Source organism: Cucurbita pepo, chromosome LG11 (assembly GCF_002806865.2).
Source record: "Cucurbita pepo subsp. pepo cultivar mu-cu-16 chromosome LG11, ASM280686v2, whole genome shotgun sequence".
NCBI classification, from domain to species: domain Eukaryota; kingdom Viridiplantae; phylum Streptophyta; class Magnoliopsida; order Cucurbitales; family Cucurbitaceae; genus Cucurbita; species Cucurbita pepo.
The window spans coordinates 9,606,872-9,631,716 of record NC_036648.1 but is presented as its reverse complement, the minus strand read 5'-3'; the positions used below and the strand labels follow the sequence as shown (position 1 = coordinate 9,631,716).

At 37.9% G+C, this 24,845-nt stretch overlaps 5 protein-coding genes across 9 annotated transcripts; 4 read left to right on the top strand and 1 right to left on the bottom strand.

The window, feature by feature from the left end:
• Positions 1-2,817: 2,817 nt before the first annotated feature.
• LOC111805092 (probable polyamine oxidase 5) lies at positions 2,818-4,332 on the top strand. Its single transcript, XM_023689984.1, has one exon. The coding sequence runs from the start codon at positions 2,818-2,820 to the stop codon at positions 4,147-4,149; it is 1,332 nt and encodes a 443-aa protein (XP_023545752.1). The 3' UTR covers positions 4,150-4,332.
• Positions 4,333-10,713: 6,381 nt separating this feature from the next.
• LOC111806148 (protein hsr-9-like) lies at positions 10,714-15,461 on the top strand. Of its 5 annotated transcripts, none has more exons than XM_023691510.1 (12): positions 10,714-10,889; positions 10,962-11,015; positions 11,090-11,141; positions 11,240-11,313; positions 11,403-11,533; positions 12,269-12,374; positions 12,499-12,656; positions 12,737-13,681; positions 13,762-14,313; positions 14,795-14,908; positions 14,993-15,061; positions 15,270-15,461. In XM_023691510.1, exons 1-12 carry the CDS (start codon positions 10,865-10,867, stop codon positions 15,273-15,275), a joined length of 2,286 nt encoding a protein of 761 aa, XP_023547278.1. In that variant the 5' UTR covers positions 10,714-10,864; the 3' UTR covers positions 15,276-15,461. The 5 variants fall into 5 exon arrangements, with proteins under 5 accessions (XP_023547278.1, XP_023547283.1, XP_023547279.1 ...); XM_023691511.1 differs by having other exon boundaries at positions 10,715-10,889; positions 14,798-14,908; XM_023691515.1 differs by lacking the exon at positions 11,090-11,141 and having other exon boundaries at positions 11,411-11,533.
• Positions 15,462-18,040: 2,579 nt separating this feature from the next.
• On the top strand, positions 18,041-20,047 carry LOC111805643 (ectonucleotide pyrophosphatase/phosphodiesterase family member 1-like). The gene has a single exon (XM_023690789.1). The coding sequence runs from the start codon at positions 18,247-18,249 to the stop codon at positions 19,684-19,686; it is 1,440 nt and encodes a 479-aa protein (XP_023546557.1). The 5' UTR covers positions 18,041-18,246; the 3' UTR covers positions 19,687-20,047.
• Positions 20,048-20,481: 434 nt separating this feature from the next.
• LOC111804930 lies at positions 20,482-22,437 on the top strand. Its single transcript, XM_023689762.1, has 8 exons — positions 20,482-20,806; positions 21,028-21,095; positions 21,189-21,336; positions 21,513-21,593; positions 21,674-21,760; positions 21,846-21,931; positions 22,021-22,141; positions 22,218-22,437. The coding sequence occupies exons 1-8, from the start codon at positions 20,558-20,560 to the stop codon at positions 22,293-22,295; spliced, it is 918 nt and encodes a 305-aa protein (XP_023545530.1). The 5' UTR covers positions 20,482-20,557; the 3' UTR covers positions 22,296-22,437.
• Positions 22,387-24,831, bottom strand: LOC111804931 (tetraspanin-2-like). The gene is made up of 2 exons (XM_023689763.1): positions 24,098-24,831; positions 22,387-22,830 (listed from the first exon to the last, which is right to left on the bottom strand). The coding sequence occupies exons 1-2, from the start codon at positions 24,593-24,595 to the stop codon at positions 22,519-22,521; spliced, it is 810 nt and encodes a 269-aa protein (XP_023545531.1). The 5' UTR covers positions 24,596-24,831; the 3' UTR covers positions 22,387-22,518.
• Between the last annotated feature and the right edge of the window lie 14 nt (positions 24,832-24,845).

Sequence of the window (24,845 nt, the reverse complement as noted above, 5' to 3'; positions counted from 1 at the left end):
AAAAAAAAAAAAAAAAAAAAAAAAAACATGAGAAGAAGTGAATCGAAATAGAGCTCAAATCAATGTTTTGTCGATGTGTCCTTGTCCCATATAATTTCCAAACCTTCCATGTGAATTGGAACCTGCCTTTTAGTTTCATTAGGCATAAGAATCTTTATTATCTTCCTCGGCTTTTGATTTGAAAGCCCAATGTACTTCATTTATGTTCCTTTATTTATTTATTTATTTATTAATTTCGAGAGGATAAGCTCGCGATCTTGTCATGTTCCATCCATATATATTTCATACTCGTAATCAATATAATATGACTTTTTGTACGTCAATTTCATTAAACTTTAACCGTTCTCACAATGAAATTGATATAAGACCTCAAATTTAGTCGACCCAACTTCAAGTAACCTGACCTATTGCCACCAAGTCTATTTGTAGGCTCGTAGAAAAATTATTAAAAACCCATTAAATATAGATATTTATTTTATATTTGGATTAACTTTCAATTTAATCCTTTTGGTAAAATCAAATATAGATTTTTATGACGTAATAATTGGGTGTTTGTCCTATAATTTAGATTATTTTAATTGTTGATAAATTAATATGGATAATATTTTAAAATTAAATATTTGAATTCGGCGTTGACTATTGGCATGGAGTCAATTTTGGGCCGAACTAGAGTAGTTGAAAATCCCATAAGCCCACTAATTAAATAATGGGCTTAATACTTCAGAGCTGAGCCACGGTGTCCTGCAGATTTATCTGACCAACACAGATAATATTAAGTATATATATATATATATTTATTTATTTATTTTATCCTAAGCTTTCGTCTATATTTTACTTTTTATACTCATAATTTAAAAATATTTATTTATTTTACCCGACTTAATTGAGTATGTCTTTGAGAAGGCTCGACTATGCCTTTTTTACTCTGCCTTCGAGTTCTTTTGGAGTCCTTTATTCGACATTTGAGGATTTACCAATCTATTAGTACGACTAAATTTTGGAGCATGAGTCTGATACCATGTTAAGTTGAATGATACTGTTCTATATGGGTCATAGATGTGTAGAATGAAGATTACATTGTAACAAACCATGAAATCATAGATTCTCGTTGATTCATAGTAACTAACTACAATTATTTAATATTAATAGGTATAAAATAATATATTATTTGTTTTGATGGAGAAAAAGGAAAAAGGAAAAAGGAAAACGCAATGCTTTTTTGTGCCCCATATTTCACTCCCATCGTTTTCTTATCAATCTTTTCTTTTTAAAGCTGAAATAATACATTTGCATTTTAATCATGAGTATGGTCCCTATGATTATATTAATATTTTTATTTTTATTTTTATTTTCTTTTAATCTTATTTAATAAATAATTAATTCAAAATAATATTAGGAGTACTGGAGGTTGACTTCTTAGTCAACATCCATCTCTATTAATGCTAAAATTAGGATTATATTATTGGATAATTAATGCTAATTAAAAAAAAATTATATTAATTAGGGTTATCTCTCCCAACCACTTAAAGGCAGCCTTAAAATTGGTACTAACAAAATCTTGCACTCCCTTTAAAGAAGATTTGGATTGATCATCAAAGGAAAGAAGATGGATTTCTTTCCAATTTATTCATTATTAAAAGAATAAATGTTCTATATGGTTTTACCGCCGTTAAATATGATAAAGATATGGAGTGGATAAATTTCAATATTATATTTTTTTTTTAATGAGAAAAATTTATATAAATTTAAACTTAGGATAAATTATATTATTATTATTATTATATAGGTAGCATAGGTACAAAAAAGATGATTGATTATATAATTAAGTTATAAAAATGTGGGTGATGGGTCATGGGATTTGGAAAATAAAGTTTTGATTATGATGGTGTCTCATGACCATAATTATATATATAAATATGGTTAACTTTATGGTAAATCAACAATCCATTCTTTAATGATTCTATGTTTTTTTTTTTTTTTCTTTTCTTCATCTTTTATATTGCAAGTAACAAAATATCAACGTAATAATGTTATTAAATCATAATCTAAGTTCGAAAACATCTTTTGCCTAAGATTTAGAATCCAGGGCACGTTATCTAGATTTGGCACTTGATGGTCTTGAACTGTATTACGAGTGAAGACTATTCCCATAAACCAACACGGGTTTTTAATTACGTGCTTCTTGAAAAATTTATCAGTGGTTTTTCAATATAAAATTGTTCTATGCCAAACACGCTTAACTTTATAGTTCTTATGATTGAGGAATCGAATATATATATGATACAAATCGATAAGATACCCCTTGAATAAGAGAAATTAGCATCTCTTCATATAAGATTCGAATCAACCAAGAAACAAGGCTAAAATTAAATTACCTCTTACGATCTAAGATCTAGAACCAAGATTCGGAACCTTATTCTAAATTGAGTCATTCAGCAATTGAACTTGATCAAGAATGACTTAGATGCAATTCTACCACAAATATTGCGTGAAACTTGGAAATGATAAAGAAAATGCTTGAATTGCTGGAAAAAAAAACGTCTCAATTATTTATATGTATACAATACCAAATTGATAAGACAACCCTAATTTTGAGATAAATATCTAAACTTTTGTAGGATCAAAGAAATTAGCGCCTCTCATACAAAATTGGGATAAACCAAGAAACAATGCGAGAATTAGATTACTCTTACGATCTCTATAATCAAGATGTTGAATCTTGTTCTAAATTGAGTCACTTCGCAATTGAACTTGATCAAGGTTTGATTAATGAATCATATGCAATTCTACCACAAATATTACTTGAAACTCNAGTGCATGGACGGCTACTCCGGACAATCAACCACCGTTGCAGAAGGTGGAGTTGAGCTCTCACCGGCTACCGTCGACCCCATTTCTACTCTCTTCAAAAACCTTATGGATTTCGCTCAGGGAAAAATCGCCGGGGAATCCAATTTTCTCCGGCAAGGTAACTATGATAAACTCAGCGTCGGTGCTTTTCTCCGGCAAGGGCTGGAGTCGTACTGGCTTAGTAAAAATGGCGTAACGGAGGTCAATGGGTGTGGAGAATGGAGCCATAAAGCCCTCGAGGAAGCCATTTTCGCCATGTATGAAAACAACCAAAGAACTTACACCTCCGCCGGCGAGCTCTCCACGTTGGATTTCGTGGCGGAAAGTGAGTACCAAATGTTCCCCGGCGAGGAAATCACCATCGCCAAAGGCTACTTGAGCGTAATCGAATCAATCGCCTCTGTTCTCCCCCCTGGTTTAGTTCAATTGGGCAAAAAAGTCACCAAAATCGAATGGAATCCCGAATCGGAATCTCGGAATATTCCAACTCCGGTAACGCTACATTTCGCCGACGGCTCCCATACATCGGCTGATCATGTAATCGTCACCGTTTCACTCGGCGTTCTCAAAGCTGGAACTCGGGAAGATTCACCTCTGTTTAACCCTCCGTTACCGTCGTTTAAAACAGAGGCGATTTCCCGGTTGGGATTCGGCGTCGTTAACAAGCTTTTTCTCCGGCTATCACAGCCGGCGAACGACAGTGATAATCCCAAGAGTATCAACAAATTCCCTTGCCTGAATTTCGTTTTCCACCAGCCGGAATCTGAGTTCCGGCGGAAAAGAATACCATGGTGGATGAGAAAAACCACAACTCTGCAACCAATTTACCAAAACTCATCGATTTTATTATCATGGTTCGCCGGAGAAGAAGCTCTTCAGCTGGAGAAGCTCAAAGACGAAGAAATCATCAATGGAGTTTCAACAACAATCAGCAACTTCCTAATTCCCAGATCCCAAAACGAAAACTCAGAATCAGATTCCAATGGGTGGAGTAACGGCCACAAAAACCAAAACGACACCGTTGAATTCCATTTTAGTCAGGTCTTGAAGAGCCAATGGGGGAGCGATCCGCTGTTTCAAGGCTCATACTCATACGTTGCAGTGGGATCAAGCGGGGAAGATTTGGACGCCATGGCAGAGCCATTGCCAAGAACAGAGGAATCCCCAAAAGCTCCATTACTTCAGATTCTGTTTGCAGGTGAAGCAACGCACAGAACCCATTATTCCACCACACATGGAGCCTATTTCAGTGGCCTTAGAGAGGCCAATAGGTTGCTTCATCATTACAATTGCATTTGAATTTACTTTTCTTTTTTTTTCTTTTTTTCTTTTTTAAGAAGGAGAAAAAAAAAAAAACGAGGGTTTCAGATGTCTTTTCACTTTTATTTTATTTTATTGGGTATTTACAAATTATCTATCTTCATGTGTCACGTCATCTTTCACCTCTTCCAAAATTCATATAATTATATATTTTTATTCTTAGTGTTTACCTTTTTAAGAAAGAAAAATCTTATTATTTATAATAAATACATCTTTTTACTACAAATGTACTAAAATACCCTTGTCTCTCCTAAAATTTAATTCTAAAAAAAAAAAATGTCCACAAATAGAAGGGTATATCTTATACTGATCTTGATTTTGTAATCAATAATTTTCATCCCGTAAGAATCCGACACGTTGGACTAAGTTTCTTGTCCCTTAGTAAGATCATATCGCTTTTATGATTTAATTATTTAATTAGATCTTTATGTATGAAAGAAGTTGAAAAATAAATGGATGCCGATTATGACATAAAAGAAAACGTGACACTTGAAAGGATGTGCAACAATAATGCATTAAGTCAACATTTAATATTCATTTTCGGGCTAATCAAATCTATGGACAATTAAATTTAATATTTAATTATAAATTAGTTGAAAAATATTTAAATTAAAGATTTTAATTTAAAAAATATGTATAGGTAGAGGGTATATTTGGAAAGGAAAAATGTAGCTTTGGATACTTGCTCTTCAATCTCTCTCTCTTCATAAGAAACCAAACTGTATTTATTATATTGATTTGCTCAATTCAACGGACAGGATCCGATAAACCCGGCCCTTTCCACCTTGGAATCTATTCATCCTTCCCTTTTTGCTTTCCCTCTACACGACACCGTTTTCGTCTTCTCTTCTTCTTCACGACACCGTTTTCATCTTCTCTTCTTCTACACGACGCCGTTTTGGTCTTCTCTTCTTTCTACACGACACCGTTTTGGTCTTCTCCTTTCCTACACGACGCCGTTTTTNGAAAAAAAAAAAAACGAGGGTTTCAGATGTCTTTTCACTTTTATTTTATTTTATTGGGTATTTACAAATTATCTATCTTCATGTGTCACGTCATCTTTCACCTCTTCCAAAATTCATATAATTATATATTTTTATTCTTAGTGTTTACCTTTTTAAGAAAGAAAAATCTTATTATTTATAATAAATACATCTTTTTACTACAAATGTACTAAAATACCCTTGTCTCTCCTAAAATTTAATTCTAAAAAAAAAAAATGTCCACAAATAGAAGGGTATATCTTATACTGATCTTGATTTTGTAATCAATAATTTTCATCCCGTAAGAATCCGACACGTTGGACTAAGTTTCTTGTCCCTTAGTAAGATCATATCGCTTTTATGATTTAATTATTTAATTAGATCTTTATGTATGAAAGAAGTTGAAAAATAAATGGATGCCGATTATGACATAAAAGAAAACGTGACACTTGAAAGGATGTGCAACAATAATGCATTAAGTCAACATTTAATATTCATTTTCGGGCTAATCAAATCTATGGACAATTAAATTTAATATTTAATTATAAATTAGTTGAAAAATATTTAAATTAAAGATTTTAATTTAAAAAATATGTATAGGTAGAGGGTATATTTGGAAAGGAAAAATGTAGCTTTGGATACTTGCTCTTCAATCTCTCTCTCTTCATAAGAAACCAAACTGTATTTATTATATTGATTTGCTCAATTCAACGGACAGGATCCGATAAACCCGGCCCTTTCCACCTTGGAATCTATTCATCCTTCCCTTTTTGCTTTCCCTCTACACGACACCGTTTTCGTCTTCTCTTCTTCTTCACGACACCGTTTTCATCTTCTCTTCTTCTACACGACGCCGTTTTGGTCTTCTCTTCTTTCTACACGACACCGTTTTGGTCTTCTCCTTTCCTACACGACGCCGTTTTTGTCTTCTCTCCTTCTACACTCCCTCTCCTCATAGTACTTTTGCTAGGCATTACCCACACCAATTCTCATTCCCATTTCCCCCTCTTTGTTCCACAACTTGGGGGCACCTAATCCACGTAATACGCTCGGATATCGCCTTCTACAAAAAAAAGAAACACAAACAATTCGAGTTTGTACGATCGAACGTCCGAAACGCTCAACAGTGGTTTTTTACACTGCTATTTTTGTTGTTATATTGTTGACTTGGCTAGCGACAAAGATTTGCCGTGTTCGATTGGCCACTAACTAACGCTTTCGAATCAAACGAGTAATTTGATTTTTCCCCTTTTGTTCTTTCTTTGAGATTGTTTTTCAAATCAAACTCGTATGAAACTAAGATAAAAGACATAAACTTTTGGCATTTTAGCTACGAGAAAGACAACACACTTGAATAACGTTTGCTACAAAAAACACAAACAACTCAAACTTGTACGATTGAACGTCCGAAACGCTCAACAGTGGTTCTTACAATACTATTTTTGTTGTTACACTGCTGCCTTGACTAGCAACAAAAATGAGCTGGACAAATCAGGGCAGCGTTCGACTGCCTACTAACTAACACCTTCGAATCAAACGAGTAATTTTATTTCTCCCCCTTTTGTTCTTTCTTCGAGATTGTTTTTCAAATTGAACTCGTATGAAAAAAAGACATAAAATTTTGGCATTTTAGCTATAAAAAAGACAACAAATACTTTGCCCTACCCACTTGGTACCATTTAGATTTGTGCACAGAGGAAATCCCATACTTTGTTGGGTAGAGACAGATAAGGACTCCACATTGACCCTTCAATCAATATTTCTATTTTATATAAATAATATTAATATATATATTCCACGATTACGATAACGAGACTACAATCCTCGGTTATAACAACGTTTTGCCTCAATTACCGTCCCTCGATCAAGCAAGCTTAAAAGTATAATTGAACCTGACTCGAGATCACTGTTCCTCCTCGGTTATAACAACGTTTTGCCTCAATTACCGTCCCTCGATCAAGCAAGCTTAAAAGTATAATTGAACCTGACTCGAGATCATTGTTCCTCGATAAAAATTAAAAATAATATTAATAAAATAAATTGTTTTTAGTTATTATGGGTTGGAAACAAATAAGTGTAAGTGTAGGGTCAAATCAAAGAGAGGGGAAGGAAGGAAGTATAAGTCACTATTTGAAAGAGGAAGAGAGAAAAAAAGGGTGAATTATTATTGTAAAGATTTTGCAGGCTTCCTCCCAAAAATCTATGTCCCACATCCTGTCTTCTTCTGCTTCAATCATCCTTTCATGATTTCCTCCATTATCATGGACCTAGCTGTCACCCAAACTTCTTGTCTCCATTCTCGACGATTCCCTAGTATCGTCATCGATACTACTTTTACTAATCGTGTTAACGGGTCGAGGCTCGAGGCGGGAATCGAGGGTATGGATTCAACCCTGTTCTACTTACTCGAATTAGGAGTGGATGATGAAGCTACTTGCTGCTCGTCTTTTCTTACTCTTTGTGAATCTATTGTGAGATCTCACATCAATCTCTACCGGATGCGTTTTGAAATCGTGAGACTGATGATGGTATGTAACGGGCCAAAGTAGACAATATTTACTAGTACGGAGCTTGGGCTCGCTTCCATCCCAAACCCTTATCCTCTAATCCAACCACAGTTCTCGTTCTTACCGCAACAATACTCTAATGAAATTTAAGGAAAATCCAACCAAGAAAACAAGATAATGATGTGAATTAATTTGCTTTTTAGGCAAATCTTAGATTAATAAGAAATATTATCTAGGAGAGGGACCCTTAATGTCACATATAAATATAATATATAGTTTTTTTTATATATATATAAAAAAAAATGGTTGAATATCTGAGAGCCAATGGGGTTGAATTGATTTAACTATGTTATCTCATTGGTATCTGCCCTTCTTTTTTGTTGTTGGTTGAAATTTAGCTTTAAAAAGGACTTTAACTTGTTATTCCTCTTTAACCTAAACAATTCTTTTATTTATTTATTTATTTATTTATTAACAATGTGTGGTGGGAGTCTTACCTCTTTAGGGTATCCCTTAACTCATCCATCCCCCTCTTGTGTTCCCTTTGTTTTAGGGCATTAAATTGTCCTTATTTCTTTGTCACATTTTGACCAATGTTTTCTAAAGATCAAATCCTTATAAGCTTAGGACATTAGGTTCATAAATTTTAAATGTCTAAGCTTGCATGCTCTAAAATAAGAAAATGTTCGATTTATTTTGTAAAATCTCGTATGAGTTCGGGAGGAGAACGAAATACCCTTTGTAAGAGTGTTGAAATCTCTCCTTAACATACGCGTTTTAAAAACCTTGAGGGTAAACCCGAAAGGGAAAGTCCAAAGAGAACAGTATCTGCTAGTGGTGGGCTTGAGCCGTTACAAATGGTATTAGAGTTAGACATTGGGCGATGTGCCAGCGAGGAGGCTCTTCCAAGAAGGGGGTAGACATGAGGCGGTGTGCGAGTAAGGACGTTGGGTCTCAAAGGGGGGTGGATTTGGTGGGGTCCCACATCGATTGGAGAAAGGAACGAGTGCCAGCGAGGATTCTAGGCTCTGAACGGGGATGGATTATAAGATCCCACATTGGTTGGGGAGGAGAATAAAACACCATTTATAAGGGTAGACAATATCTGCTAGTGGTGGGCTTGAGCCGTTACAAATGGTACCAAAGCTAGACACCGGGCGATGTGCCAGCGAGGAGGCTCTTCCCAAAAGGGGGTAGAGAGTAAGGACGTTGGGTCTCAAAGGGGGGTAGATTTGGTAGGGTCCCACGTCGATTGGAGAAAGGAACGAGTGCCAGCAAGGATTTTGGACCCTGAACGTGGATAGATTGTAAGATCACACATCGGTTGGGGAGGAGAATGAAACACCCTCTATAAGGGTAAACTCACCTAGTGAACAATAAATGTAAATAAGGCACGGGGATACCCTAACTCACATGCCAAGAGTATACTCGACATTTCGAACCCTAAATTGCATAAATTTGTATCGTCGTTAAGAAAACTCTGACTTTATTTTAATGGAAACAAAAAGTTGACAACTGTAGAATTCAGATCTTGTATTTGAACTTTTCCTTGTTCCCTCGATATCAATACGAACTCGGGTTTGATTTAGAAATTTAAAAAAAATATATATATATCCTAAATGAATGGATGGTGTTGGACATATGGATAGAAGACAAGACAGCCATAAATACTTAAGATCTATCATTCACTACAATTCAAAGACACTATCTTCTCCAATTTGTCACGTTACAACAAAGTTCCAACATGACAACGTTATATCAATGAGAAAAAAACAATTATAGCAGACAACAATAAGATCCATCACCTGAATCTTNCTTTTTTTTTTTTTTTTTTTTTATTATCGTTTTTATTCTTAAAATATTACTCTCTATTTCCATATGGGCCCATAATTAGGCCCATAATTCCATGGCCCAAAGCCCGTTTAATCGAAATTCTAAAAAGCCCAAAGCCCATTTCAAAACTATTATAAAGCGTTTTAACTTTTAACTTTTAATTATTTCTCTTATAGCTAATAAATAATCAAAAATTTATCTCAATACTTTTTTACTTTTTATTATAACTGACTGTAATAATTTTTAATATTAATTTGAGTGAGAGAAAATGTGAAGTCTGACAAGGTAAATTTAAAGAGGGTAAAAGGTAAAAATAAATAAGATGCGTAAAAAAGCTGCTATTGTAAGAACTTCAACATTTTGGATTTTCGGTCAATTTTACCACATTTTTCACGTTACATTAATTAATATTATTTTTATTGTCGTAAATATTTATAATATTTTTTATTTTATTTTACGTTTGCAGGAGAGAGACAAAAATAAACATGATAAGCTTTTTCGTATGTTCTGTTTCAGTACACTTACACAGCTGCTCTTCTCTGCGTGCTTGTCTATTTTTGTTTTCAATTACTTTATATTATATATATATTTATTTATTTATTTATGAAAATGGAAATTACTATTATAGGCCTAATGAAAAAGGCCACTTGATTCTGGGCTTAGAAATTTAGAATGAAAGCCCAATGGGCTTCCCCAACAACAGACAGTCACTTAATTCTGGGCCGAAAACCCATCTTTTATTTATATATATATATATATATATCGCCCATCTTGTAACAACTGATGCCTATGATTTGGATTAGGATCTGGAATCTAAATCTGAGCCCGACATATCTTGCATTTCCTGTATCATAGTCACGTTGCCTAGTAAAGACTATCCTACCGACCAACACTAGTACTTTTGGGATACTTTGACCTCACTCACACGCATCTTAGAAAAATTCCCAATAGGTCATCTAACTTAGAATTGCTCTAAACAAAATACACTTAACTATGAAGTTTCTATAATTGAGTAACTGAAAAAGAAGGAACTCTTATTGTTATAGATCTTAACTTTCATTTTCTTTAAGTATTTTTTAGTCATTTTATCATTAAAATTGCTCTCATTCGAATATAGTTTCGGTTAATTCATGTACTGTTATTTACTATATATTTGGTTTAAACCAAAATTTTGGCGCCTTAGCGTTTAGGGTCGTTGTTGAAGGCTCCGCGCACGCAAGCTCGAGCTGCCCCACACTTCATTGCTTCCTTCTCTCACCGCCAACCATTTTTCATCCAAAATTTCCCCCAAGTCCAAATCTCTGCTTTGAGGTCAAATAACCATAATTCAACCTCTTCCCTCCTTCATATTTCTTCTTGTTTGCCTCAATCATGCCGGGAACTATCCGAGTTTCAGGTAACGTTCAAGCATTTCTTCTCTGCAATCGATTAGGTTTCCTTCTTCATGGATGATTTTCATTTCTTTCAGTTCTGGAGTTCATCGACCTTCCTGAGCTATTGTCTTCCCCAATTTCGATTAAAGGTGCGCAAATTGGCTGCGTGTTTGATTCTTGTTCTTCCTTGTCTTGATTCTGAAATGGATTCGTTTCACTGCAGTTTCCATGGGTAAAACACATTACGAAACTTCGGATAAAGGAGATTTCTCATTGTAATGAAACATGCCTCTGTCATTTGAGATGTTTGGATTTTGTGTGTGTGTTTTTTTTTCCTCACTGTGAATTGTGGCTTTCTTTTTTGTGTATACAGTCCATTGACAACGCTTCGAGATGATGTGATTCTTATAATTCAGGATGCTGGAGGGAATGAGATATCACGTGCAGGTTTGTTCTAGGAATTTGGCATATCTCTGATTTTGTTAATTTAGGAAAATGAGGCTGATTGTGATTGGAATGGTTTTGTTTTGGGGAAGGTGTTCAGGTGAAATCAATAGTTGAAAAGGGTTACTGGGATGATCTTTTTCCTCTTGAAGGAGGAGGGCGTGTGCATTTGCAGTTCCAGTTTGCTCTTAGTGAAGATGATCGCAGTCGAATTCGAATGATGGTACTCTTTTCAGACCTTATTTTTCTCTTCAATAGTATCACTTTGTTTACTGAATTGAGTTGTTTGAGCTGTGTTATTGTAATCATTGAACTTGTTTCACTTACTTGGACCCTTTGTTTGGCATTTTGAGATCTCAGCATAATAACTTGAATCACTTTCGTCGTTACTCGACATCTTTTCTGTTAGGAACTACGAACCTCCACAATGGTATGATATTGTCCACTTTGAGCATAAACTCTAGTGACTTTGCTTTTGGTTTCCCCAAAAGGCCTCATACCAATGGAGATGTATTTCTTATCTATAAACCTATGATCATCCCCTTAATTAACCAACGTGGGACTCCCTCCCAACAATCTTCTCCTCGAACAAAGTACACCATAGAGCCTCCCCTGAGGCCTCATGGAGCCCTCGAATAGCCTCCCCTTAACCGAGGCTCACCTCCTTCTCTGGGGCCCTCAAACAAAATACACCCTTTGTTCAACCCTTGAGGATTTTATTGACATGGCTAAGTTAAGGGCATGGCTCTGATACCATGTTAGAAACAACGAACTTCCACAATAGTATGGTATTGTCCACCTTGGGCATAAGCTCTCATAGCTTTGCTTTTGGTTTCCCCAAAAGGCCTCATACCAATGGAGATGCATTTCTTATCTATAAACCCATGATCTTCCCCTTAATTAGCAATGTAGGACTCCCTCCCAACAATCCTCAACATTTTCTATATTTTTCTTGTAGAGAGAAACCGCTTTGAGAAGAAAACATGTTGAACGTCAAGATAGCAATCTCAAAAACTCTGGAAGCAACCTTGCATCATCCTTTAACCTCAACCGTGAGCTTTCAGGTCAGATCCTACATATTTTATGGTTTATGGTTATGTGGTGGGATTTTCTAGCTGTCGGGTTTTTTTACATTGGTGTTTTCTGAAAGGTTATTTCTTGATTTTATGAGTGCTCCGTCTTCTCAAGATTCACAAAAATGTCTTCTTCAAATTGGGGATCTAAGTGCTAAAGAAGCAGCTCACCAGTCTCCATCAGCATCAAATCAAAATATCCCTGATGAGATACCAGTTACTGAAAAAACGAACAAGATTCGACTTGATCGGATTCAACCACTTTCAGTCGAGGTTTAATGAATTGTAGTGCCATTTCTTGCTAAGTTCTAGAGCTTGTTTTGAGATTTTGATGGGTGTTTTATTTGTTTTAGAATGATGCAGATAGAAGTAAGGATAATCCATCAGCAATTCCTCTGATGCAAGAGGTTGAGGTTAATAAACCAAAGGTAAATAACACCGTATTAGTTGATAGGATGCGGATGCAGTCACCTCATGCAATCAGACCGTCACCGACCAGTTTGGAAGAAAATTTGGTTCATTCTCGAAGCTCAGAGTTATCCAATTCTCCTTCAAAAGGTGAAGGGATGACTGATGTTAATGAGGATAAGCCATCCACAACTCCTCTGTTGCAAGAAGTTGGTGTTAATGAACCAAAGGTCAATAACATTGAATTAGTTGAGAGAAAGGGGACACTGCCACCATGTGCAGTCAAACCTTCACCGACCATTCGTTCGGAAGAAAATTTGGTCCATTCTCGAAGCTCAGAGTTATCGAACTCTCCTTCAAAAGGTGAAGGGATGACTGATGTTAATGAGGATAAGCCATCCACAACTCCTCTGTTGCAAGAAGTTGGTGTTAATGAACCAAAGGTCAATAACATTGAATTAGTTGAGAGAAAGGGGACACTGCCACCACGTGCAGTCAAACCTTCACCGACCATTCGTTCGGAAGAAAATTTGGTCCATTCTCGAAGCTCAGAGTTATCGAACTCTCCTTCAAAAGGTGAAGAGAGGACTGATGTTAATGAGGATAAGCCATCCACAACTCCTCTGTTGCAAGAAGTTGGTGTTAATGAACCAAAGGTCAATAACACTGAATTAGTTGAGAGGAAGGGGACACAGCCACCTCGTGCAGTCAAACCTTCACCGACCATTCGTTTGGAAGAAAATTTGGTCCATTCTCGAAGCTCAGAGCTATCGAATTCTCCATCAAAAGGTGAAGAGAAGACTGATGCTTCAGAGGCGGCACCATCACGTAGGAGAACTCCCGGGAATGTTAAAAAAGTAATAAGTGCCTTTGAAAGTAGCCTGACTCAGGTATGTTCTGGGTGATGCTTTATTATGCTTTATTGCTTGAGTTTGGTATTGTTTGAATAAAATTCTGGTCTTTACATCAGGATACAAAACCTCGCATTAAACCTACCAGAAATACTCAACCCAATGTGGTCGAAAAGCAACCATCTTCCGAAGTTAATCAATCGAAGGATAATTCTAAGCCGACTCGGTCGCAAACGACAATAGGCCCTCCTCTTGCAGGGGAGTTGACCCATGACTTAGCAAATACCAGGCAAAAGGAACAGAAACGTAAATTCTTTGAGGCTTCAGATGGGACTAAATCACTTAAGTTGAAGGGGAAAAAGAATCAAGTTGGAGAAGAAAATTTGAGTGAAAAGGAGTTTGATGATATAGATGCAAAGAATGATGAATCTTATCAAAAGTCTGTGCCTGAGAAGCCGGACTACGATAGAAATTCAGTAACAGGTGAATCGGTATCACGTGTCGAAGACGAGCAAATTCCATCCAAAAGGTCTGGTGGGTGGATATTTACAGACGAAAGACGACGGCTGTGTGTCACCACTGGTGGTGATCATATGCTAGATCTGGTGGGAGGAGGTCGCACTAGCTATACATTCATCCGTAAAGGGGAAATGAAGATTTCCACGGAAGAGGTAATTCTGGTTTAAACAGCTTCTAGTTTCTTAAAACTAAGTAAAGGTGAAAAAAGATAGATTCATTGATCTCTATGAAGCAACTTGAACTTCTTGACAATTGAAAGATCTAAGAAACTTAAATTTCTTGACAATTCCACATTAGTTGGAGAGGGTAACCAAACATTCTTTAAAAGGGTGTGGAAACCTCTCCCTAGCAAATGCGTTTTAAAAACCTTGAGGAGAATCCCGAAAGGAAAAGCCCAAAGAGAACAATATCTTTTAGCAGTAGAGGCGTACATTAACTCTCTCCATTTTTTAAATTCCATGCACCCACTATGATGTGTAAATAGCACGATCGATGTCTTCGCACTTTAAATGGTCAAGGCCTAGAGTATTTTGTTGTCTGTTAGCGTGTGCAATTAGTGAAAGTGGCTTATTTTGCTTATAGTATTCTAGATTAAGATGATGCTTTATTGATTATATCTGGCTATTGCATCAGCAGAATAGAGGTACCTCAGAGCCTAAGGCAAATGGGGGCAACCATGAGCATCAAAAAATGATCAAACCAGAGAATTCAGATGATGTAAAGCCCTCTGAAGGGCCACTTGCCAATGTAATTTCAATCCTCTAAAGCCAGATTAAAGGAAATGGGTATTCCAAATATTGATGTTTTGCTCTCCCAAATTCTCTTGTTTAGGCCTTAAAAGTTGCAGTGATGCTTGGATTGGGGACTCTTGTTCTCCTCACTAGACAAAGGAAAAAGAAGGTATAAGCCTGTTATTTGTTATATTCGTCCTCGAATTCCATGTTTTCTGACCAGTTTATAATCTTGAATGCATCGATCTGCTATCTTTTCTGCACTTTACATTCTCGTCTCGTGAACATCTCTTTCATCCAAAAGGCGTGCATATATACACATACCTTCAAGTTGGCATCTAAAACTGAGTCTTCCTTCTTTATTTATGGCCTTGCAGAAATAGCCAGTTGGGTGAAGGATCCACACCAATTGTGCATTCAAGGCGATCAAAGCTGTTATGTTTCTTCTCCCATTCTTTTTTTTTTAAAACCACGTGCGTATTAACAAATTTTGATCTTTCGTAAAGAATGTCATTGTATAAATTTTGTTCTTAATTTAATATATCAACTTTATATTCTGATGTCTGTAACATCGTTGAGAGAAGAAGATGAATCATTGACATGATATAGTAATTAGTGTTTTATCTACTAAACTATGCACGGATAGACGGAAAAAAAAATCTAAATCTCTGTAGTGCCATCTTTATTAGTCATTTTCAGGTATATTGTAGTGTGGCTACGTGTTGTTGAGGACGATTTCATTCTGATCCAGCCATTCATACGCCTCATGCATGACCGTAACACCTCGCAGCTCGGTAGGTCTCTGTCATCATCTTGTATTGCCCTTAATCTCTTCTGCATTCCTTAGTCGTCTAAAATTACAATGTCAAAAATGGATGTATATTTATTTTCTTTTTATAGAAATAGTTTGAAACCCTAATTATAATTAATTTAGACGACGGTAAATTCCGTAACGGATATATTAACGGATACACTTAACGTTGGGGGGCAAAATCGGAATACAAAAAAGTCCACGTTGTGGTTCAGCAAGGCTAGGGCCTCTTATAAATACTCCTTTCTGTGGACTAGGGCGACTTGCAGGGCGGTTGAGCCGCTCGGCCCTCATTAGTTTAAGAATGAGGCTTTGCTCTCGGAGATGGAGGCTCCCTTCGCTTCGAATGTTTGTAGAGCCGATGATTTCGACGCTCTACCATTTACTTCTTTCTTTCTCTCTCTCTTTTTGATTATCATCATCATCATCTTCTTCTTCTTCTTCATAATTCTGTTGCGTTGGCAGTGATGATTGATCTGAATGTCTATGGACCAGATGTGGAGATGAGCTCTGCGACCCTTCGTCAGGCGTGGCGACTCGTGTAGGAGTCTCAGTGGATTCACTTTTCACTCGGACTTTTTGCCGATGTTCGCAGCCACGAATCGTCGCGTCTCTCTTCGTTTCTGAGAAAAGGCGAATCTGAGCCTTCCGTCCTCTACAATTTCGTTTTCATCGATTNTTCGTTTCTGAGAAAAGGCGAATCTGAGCCTTCCGTCCTCTACGATTTCGTTTTCATCGATTATCTCTGTTGGATGATGGAAGTCCCACATCGGCTGATTTAGGGAATGATCATGGGTTTATAAGTGAGGAATACTATCTCCATTGGTATGAGGCCTTTTGGAGAAAGCCCAAAGCAAAGCCATGAGAGTTTATGCTCAAAGTGGACAATATCATACCATTGTGGAGAGTCGTGTTCGTCTAACATGGTATCAGAGCCATGCCCTAAACTTAGTCGTGCCAATAGATTGGTAAATTCTCAAATATCGAACAAAGAACTCCAAAAAGAAAAGGAGTCAAGCCTCCTCGAAGGCAGTCAAAAATGACTAAGACTCCAAAGGAGTCAAGCCTCGATTAAGGGGAGGCGCACTTTGTTCGAGGGGAGGTGTTGGATGATGGAAGTCCCACATCGACTAATTTAGGGAATGATCATGGGTTTATAAGTGAGGAATACTATCTCCATTGGTTTGAGGCCTTTTGGGGAAAGCCCAAAGCAAAGCCATGAGAGCTTATGCTCAAAGTGGACAATATCATACCATTGTGGAGAGTCGTGTTCGTCTAACAATCTCCACATCTATCCTTGTGGATTTGAGCCAATAGTTCAGTTGGCGATCGCTTTGTTTTCTATTTCTAGGTTTTATTTTCTGTTTGTTGTTTCTTGTAGCATGATTGCCTCTGTTTATTTCGATTCGTCGGCTGATTTCAAACAATGCGATCGATTGGATACTTTCTCTTCCTTCTCCGGCTGAGCCGCTAGGGTTTGTTCGTTTAGGAAGAGGCTTTGAGGAAAAAAGATAAGACAGGGTTGATTCTTGTTGGTAATTCATAGAAAAATCTAGAAATGGAAAGAACAGTCGAAAGGAGTGAGATCTTCAATTCCTATATATTTGAAAGGCTTCATTGATTTTAATTAAAAGCCTTCAACCAAGCTGCCAATGAATGAGCACCGATCCAAACTGTTTTCGTGAACTGATGAGTTTGGTTACCTCTGCAATTTCACTCTTGTTCTTGTTGAAGAAGTATGGCCATGATGCACCTCTAAAATGGATCCGGTAGAGTTTGTTTGTTTAGATCCTTTTGCCTTCGATTATCTCTTCGTCTCTTTGTGGGTTTGAGCCACTTTATTAAGCCCGTGGATTCGCCGGAGCCATCCATCACGTTTTATAAGAACCTGATACATCAATTTTCATTGGATTGAAGAGCTTGTCGCAGAAGCCTAGGATCACCTCTGTTAAGATCTTGCACAACATTTACATACTGTGTAGAGCAAGAACATTATTAATATCAATCTTCATAGAAAGCTTCTCAGGTTTGATCAAGAACATTATTAGTGCCACCTAAGTAATACCTTCAATTTCACAATCTAAATACAACTATTCAATAAATTTCTATGGGTAATCAAAAATATAAAATGATGATATTAACAGTCATCTTCTCGCCCCACTTAAATTTAAATTAGACTAAAATTATTACTCACTCAAATTTAATAGAACCGTCCAACCAGTTTAAAACATTTTAATCCATCAAGGTGTTAAAAATTTAAAATTTTCGAAACTAAACTAATAGTTAGAAAAAAGTACTAATTTAAAAATGTTTAATAATATTTCGTGCAGCAGACCCTCATAATCTGCTGGCGAGGCGACAATGGCCTTTCACCCAAAGCATATCCACCATCCACGCACCTAACCTTCTAACCGTACGATCCTTCAATTTCACTTCAGAACCCTTCTTCCTCTTCAAATCTGAAGCAGCATCGTCTCTAATTTCGGTTCCTTCTCTGCTAGAGCTGGAAGTAGACGAGAGGAAACGAACGGGTTGTTTCCGTCATGGTTTCCGATTCTATGTTGCCGGCAGCGGCAAAACCGGCTCCGACGGCAGATCGGGAAGAAGACTCGTCTAGCCCCTCCGCCGCTCTACTCTCTTTCGACACCGATTCCTACTCTTCAAACCCATCTCATAAAACCAGCATTCTCTTCATTTCTCTCACTTTCATCACTTGTATTGCTCTCTCCGCCGCCTTCGCCTTCGCCTTCCTCTTCTTCTCAGGCGCCAACGTCACTTCCACCGCCCGTCCTCTCTCTAAGCTGAAACATCCCGTCGTTCTCTTAATCTCCTCCGATGGCTTTCGATTTGGATATCAATTCAAAACCTCAACCCCTAATATCGATCGTCTGATCGCCAACGGAACCGAGGCCGAGAGGGGTTTGATTCCTGTTTTTCCGACCCTAACATTCCCCAATCATTACTCGATCGTCACTGGCCTTTACCCGGCTCATCACGGCATAATCAACAACTATTTTCTCGATCCGGTCACCGGAGACGCCTTCACCATGGCTAATCACAACCCTAAATGGTGGCTCGGCGAGCCGCTGTGGGAGACGGTGACCAATCAAGGGCTCAAAGCAGCAACCGTATTCTGGGTCGGCTCTGAGGTAAACAAAGGCTCATGGTCTTGCCCTGTAAATTACTGTCATCATTATAATGGTTCGGTTCCATTTGAGGAACGAGTAGATATGATTTTGCAGTATTTTGACTTGCCTAGTGAGGAAATCCCTGTGTTTATGACTCTGTATTTTGAGGACCCGGATCATCAAGGTCACCAGGTTGGGCCTGATGATCCACAAATCACTGATGCCGTAGCTAGAATTGATTTAATGCTTGGGAAACTCATTTCCGGCTTGGAAAAACGAGGGGTTTTTGAGGATGTTAACATAATCTTGGTGGGTGATCATGGAATGGTTGGAACTTGTGATAAGAAACTGATATTTCTTGAGGATTTAGCTTCATGGATTGTGATTCCAGAGAGCTGGGTTCAATCAAGAACTCCTCTACTGGCAATCCGTCCACCTCCTGATGTTTCCCCGTCCGAGGTCGTTTTGAAGATGAACGAGGCTTTGCGATCTGGGAAAGTCGCGAACGGGAACCGTTTGAAAATGTATGTGAAGGAAGAGCTTCCATCTCGGCTTCATTACAGCGAGAGCGATCGGATTCCACCGGTGATCGGGTTGGTTGAAGAAGGATTCAAGGTGGAGGCGAAGAACAGTAAGAGGCAGGAGTGTGGAGGAGCTCATGGGTATGACAATGCCATATTTTCCATGAGAAGTATCTTCGTTGGGCATGGCCCTCAGTTTGGAAGGGGGAGGAAAGTCCCATCTTTTGAAAATGTGCAGATATATAACTTGATTACTTCAATTCTCAACATTAAACCTGCTCCTAACAATGGTTCTGCATCATTTCCCCAATCTATTCTCTTGCCTTCTGCATAGGAGATCTCGAACCGGCGTACAATAGTGTCGCTTTAACTCGAGCATCGCTGTATGGGATGTTCAAGAATTTGACCGCAATGAGCGCGAATCCATCCATTAGCAGTGGTTTATAGCAGTAGTTTGTTTGTTTTCCATTGTGGTTTGTCGATCGAAAGAACGACAGAGCGAGCTTGTAATCTTTGAACTTTAAGCTTATGTCGTATGTTGTTCTTCGTATGCAGGGGGTATCATATTCAAAAGCTTTCATCAGTTGATAGATATCTAAAGCAAGTACTTATATCAGTCTCCTTGAGCTTCCTGCAAAACAAAATTCTTTGTATTTCACAAATGCCTTTAGAATTTGCAATATTGTCTTTGATCATTCGTAAATGTTAGATCATTGAATGAAAATTGAAACGTGGAACGGTGTGGTAGTGTTGATGTTCGGGTTTCTATTAGTAATTTTCTTATCTTTTATCATGAGTTTTTGTAGCGCGCGTTTACGTATGTTTTTCCCCGCTAAAAACGCTTGATATCGTGAATTTGGTAGAGATCAAATGATTTCAATCTAAAAAAATGTAGAGATGAAATTGTTAAATATTAAAGTTCAATAACATAAATGGTTAGTTTGTAATTTTGTTAATTAATGAGACAATAATAACTGGATGTTATATTATGATTACAATATTATTATTTATTTTCTTAATTTATTTTGGGGGAAAATTGGAGTATAGAGAAAAACGTCTGACCCGGAGGGAGGCCACGTAAATCCATGCACATCACTGGTCACAGATCGAAGGTAAGGTTGAAACGGCGTCGTATCTGTTTCCCCGTTGCATTTTTTGTTGCCAATTTTGTACAGTGACGTGTTAGCTTAAATTTGGGGGAAAAAATGGCCAATCGGATTGGCCTCAACTTCCACCGGCGGCTTTCGATTCCGATAGGCGCTCCTTCCACCGTATTGTCCGCGAACAAGGCCGCGAATAGCCTCAAACGGTGGAGTGTCGGAGGAAAACCACGGCGGCGTTTGGTTTTAGGCCTCGGAATTTCGTTCTGGTCTCAGTTCATGAATATGTCCGGTTCACTGGTTGGCGCCAAATCCTTCGTCGCTTCTGCGAGACAGAAAAATGCCGTCGATGAGGTAAAATTAACGCTAAAACTTCATTTGAAATTCCGTAATTTGTTTTTTCAGTAAATTGAAAAGCCAATTCGAGGACAACAGAAAATATATTTTGCATTTTGTGGAGTTCTTCAGTTCTTGTGTGAATTTTTCGTCTGGATTTCTTGATTTCATAATTTTTTCTGAATTTTCGCGTGATTTCTTTCGAGTCTGATCTGCCGAATTCCGTTCTTTCTGTGAAGGTTTTGAAGAACGTGGAGTGGCCAGAGCAATTTCCCTTCAGGGAGGAGGATTTTCAGCGCTTTGACGAGTAAGAACTCTGAACTTAAGCAATCTTCATTAGAATTTTGAGTCACATGAGACCTTGATGAAAGCATTTGAACGAACCACAACTATTTCTTAGGACACCAGATTCGTATTTCTATGAATCCCCACGCTTTGTCACGCACATTGATGATCCAGCCATTGCTGCACTCACCAAATTCTACTCCGAGGTTTTTCCCCCAAGCAATACACCTGGTGTTAGCATGTTGGATATGTGTAGCAGTTGGGTAAGCCCATTTCTGGACTTGAATGTTCTTCAATTCTCTTTTCTTGTCTTCATGAACTATGTAAAGAAAGTGTGTGGAAAAGAGCATTTGATCTGATTTTTCGAATCAAGATTTTCTAACCCTGTTATTAGTGGTGAAAATATTCAAAATCTCTCGTTCTTGAGTTTATTGTGTAGGTCAGTCATTTTCCAGCAGGATACAAGCAAGAAAGAGTGGTTGGGATGGGAATGAATGAAGAAGAGCTCAAACGAAACCCGGTTTTTCGATCTCTTCCTTCGATCTTCATTCTGATAAACAATCAGTGTTTAAACTGTTCCTGCAATTCTTCTTCGTTCAGGTTTTGACAGATTACATTGTTCAAGACTTGAATGTGAATCCTAAACTCCCATTTGAAGATAATTCTTTTGATGTGATCACTAACGTGGTATGTTCTTACCTCTGAAGTAGAACCACCATTCATGGTATGTTCTAGCTCTGAAGTAGAATCATTTGTGCAACTCGTGTTGCAGGTCAGTGTCGATTACTTAACGAAGCCTCTTAGCGTTTTCAAGGAAATGAGTCGAGTTCTTAAACCTGGTGGCATTGCCATTATGAGGTCAGGAGCTTACATAGAAGCCTGAATTCTGTATTGAGTTTCCTCCGATCTCGACATCTTCTAACTTTGTCGTTTATGTTGTAAATCAGCTTTTCGAATCGCTGTTTTTTCACGAAAGCGATCTCTATATGGACATCAACTGGAGATGCAGATCATATTATGATTGTCGGGTCGTATTTCCATTATGCCGGTGGATTCGAACCTCCTCAGGTATGAGAAACTCATTGAGATATTTCCCATGCTTGAAAAACTCACAATTAAGGTATTTTCTACAACTTCTCATTAGGCTGTGGATATATCACCTAACCCCGGACGGTCAGATCCCATGTACGTCGTGTACTCGAGAAAGTTACCGACAGCTTGACAGTACACGGGAAGATGAGCCAGCTGAACTGAATCAGTTTGACCTGCATATTAGTACATGTAAACTAAGCTTCAAACAAGAATCACTGAAATTGTATTCTTATCTGAGACAAAGGCTATAAATAACCATTTAGGTTCCAAAACTTGGTTGTGCTGTCTGGAAACTCTATAAACATGGGGATAAAGGCATCCTAAACAGAGATGAAAAGGTAACAAAAACAAGATCAGATCCATCCCAGTTTGTAACGACGAAAGAGGTCCTCGGTCTGAGCGTTCTTGAAGGCGCTGCAGCCGATTACATAAACCCAAATGAGGATCACCACAGTGACAACGAGAACCACATTGGCTTTCCTCCATTCTCTTCTGAGGTTCCCCAAGAGACCAGCCTTGCAAGAGTTGCAATTGTAGCACAACTGGGTCTGGTCATTGCTCCAAATGTAGCAGTCTGGGTCAGCCATTGGATCACCAGGGTTCAGCCACAGTGTCGGGTTCACGAAGTTATACCCGCAAGCTGTTGGAGGTTTACAGCACCCGGACTGCACGCACACGCAGAGGAAAAACCAAGTAAGACCCCGTTAAACGACTATTTCGATTTTTGTTTCGTGATTGTTTTTCCACCCTTTAACTTTGAATGATGTTAAGAAGTTTTAACTTTCGAAAACTAAAAACCAAAAGTCAAATAGTTACTAAACCGAGCCTATTAAGCTACCAATAAGGTAAGACTATCACACCACCTTGACAAATATATAGATGGAAAATAGTGATTGAGAGCAATTTGCTATGAAGAAGGAAGTTTAGAGTTCCAACTTTATCTTCGACTTCGAGAGAAAGAATTCAACTCTATGATCCGTAAAAGGTGACCCTAGATGGGATGGTTCAAGAGTGTAAAAGAACAAAGTTAACTTACCCGTCCTCCTAGATGCACAATTAATTGAGTCGAGTTTTTGGTAGAGTCAAGAGGGGGTGTAAAAGAACAAAGTCAACCAACCTGTCCCACTAGATGCATGATTTCATTGAGTGGGATGTTCGGTAGAGTCAAGAGTGAGTGTAAAAGAATAAAGTTAACTGACTCATTTCGTTAGAAACACGATTGATTGAGTCAAGTGTTTGGTTGAGTCAAAGAGTGAGTGTAAAAGAACAAAGTTAGCCGACCTGACCCGTACCTCTATACACAACTAATTGAGTCCGAGTGTTTGGTAGAGTCGTTCAGAACAAAGTTAACTAGCTTGACCCGTCCTGCTAGATACACAACTAATTGAGTCCGAGTGTTTGTAGAGTCGAGAATGAGTGTAAAGGAAGAAAGTTAGAGTTGGAAAGTTTTGAAGGAAGAGATTAAAGAATTAGTGATTATGGAGTTATTAGTTGGCTCCCACTTCCACAGGCAATCTCAAACCATCTTGAATTTGATGAATCAGTATGGTATCAAAAGGGCCCAAATCAAATCTTAGCTGTCTACTTTATAGTTGTGGGAGATTGTTCAAAGATTAAATCCACCTTTTCCCAAAAGAAAATAAAAAACATTAAAAAATTAATTAAAGAGAATGATTTACATTCTTACACAGTAAATACAGAAGAAAACATTAAAAATCATTAATGCAATTAAAAAATCATCACATTCTATTTTATTAAATTAAATTCTAAATTTGATACGTAATGCAATTATTATTAATTTTAATAAAATTCATAAAATCATTAATTTCAATAAAATAAATTTGTCCATGCACAAATTAACCAAAATTCATAAATTAAATAGAAATAAAGAGAAAAATTATATATATTTCAATTCGGAATCAAAGAACTGACCTGAAGCGGCGAGATGTCCGCCGCGAAAAACTGATCGGCGGCGAAGTATCGCTGATTAAGCTTAGAACACACATCAGATTCCGGCAAACACGTCCTTATCTTCGGCCAATTTCTAGAATTAGTGAGATGATTTTTGAGCCAGGACGAGAATCCGTCGAGCCGATACTCCTTGAATCCTCGGCCCATGACGGTGTAGCTACCGTCGGGGCGAGTGACGACGAAGGTGAAGACGAGGAGGACGAGCAAGAGGCCGATTAGAAGAGCCATACAGAAGAGGTAAAAGGCCAAGAGGCCTTGTCTATTCCAGTAGGCGCCGATGAAGCCAGCTAAAGAGACGAGGAGGATTAAGACGCCGAGGAGAACCACCGGCCACCGGAAAAAATGGATGCATTCGTAATCAGGCTTTGAAGCCAGCCAAATTCCGGCGCCGATTATGGGGATGGAACAGAGAAGTGCCAAGAAGTTCACAATTGCTGTGATGTTGTTGCTTAAACCCATTGAATTTCTCTCCCAATTTCTTCACTGAGAGAGGCTTCCTTATTACCCTTCCAATGTGAAGAAAGTGTGAAGCCTTCGGTTGGTTATGTCGTCATGATTGTCGAGGAAAAGGGCATGGGAGTGGGACGACACGTCGTTTCCATGTGTTTCGACCCCGAAAGTTGTACCGTGCAGCCACGTGGCACCATATTTTCTTTCTTTTTTAAAAAATATCAAATATTATATCAATTTTGATTTGGGCCGAGGTAAA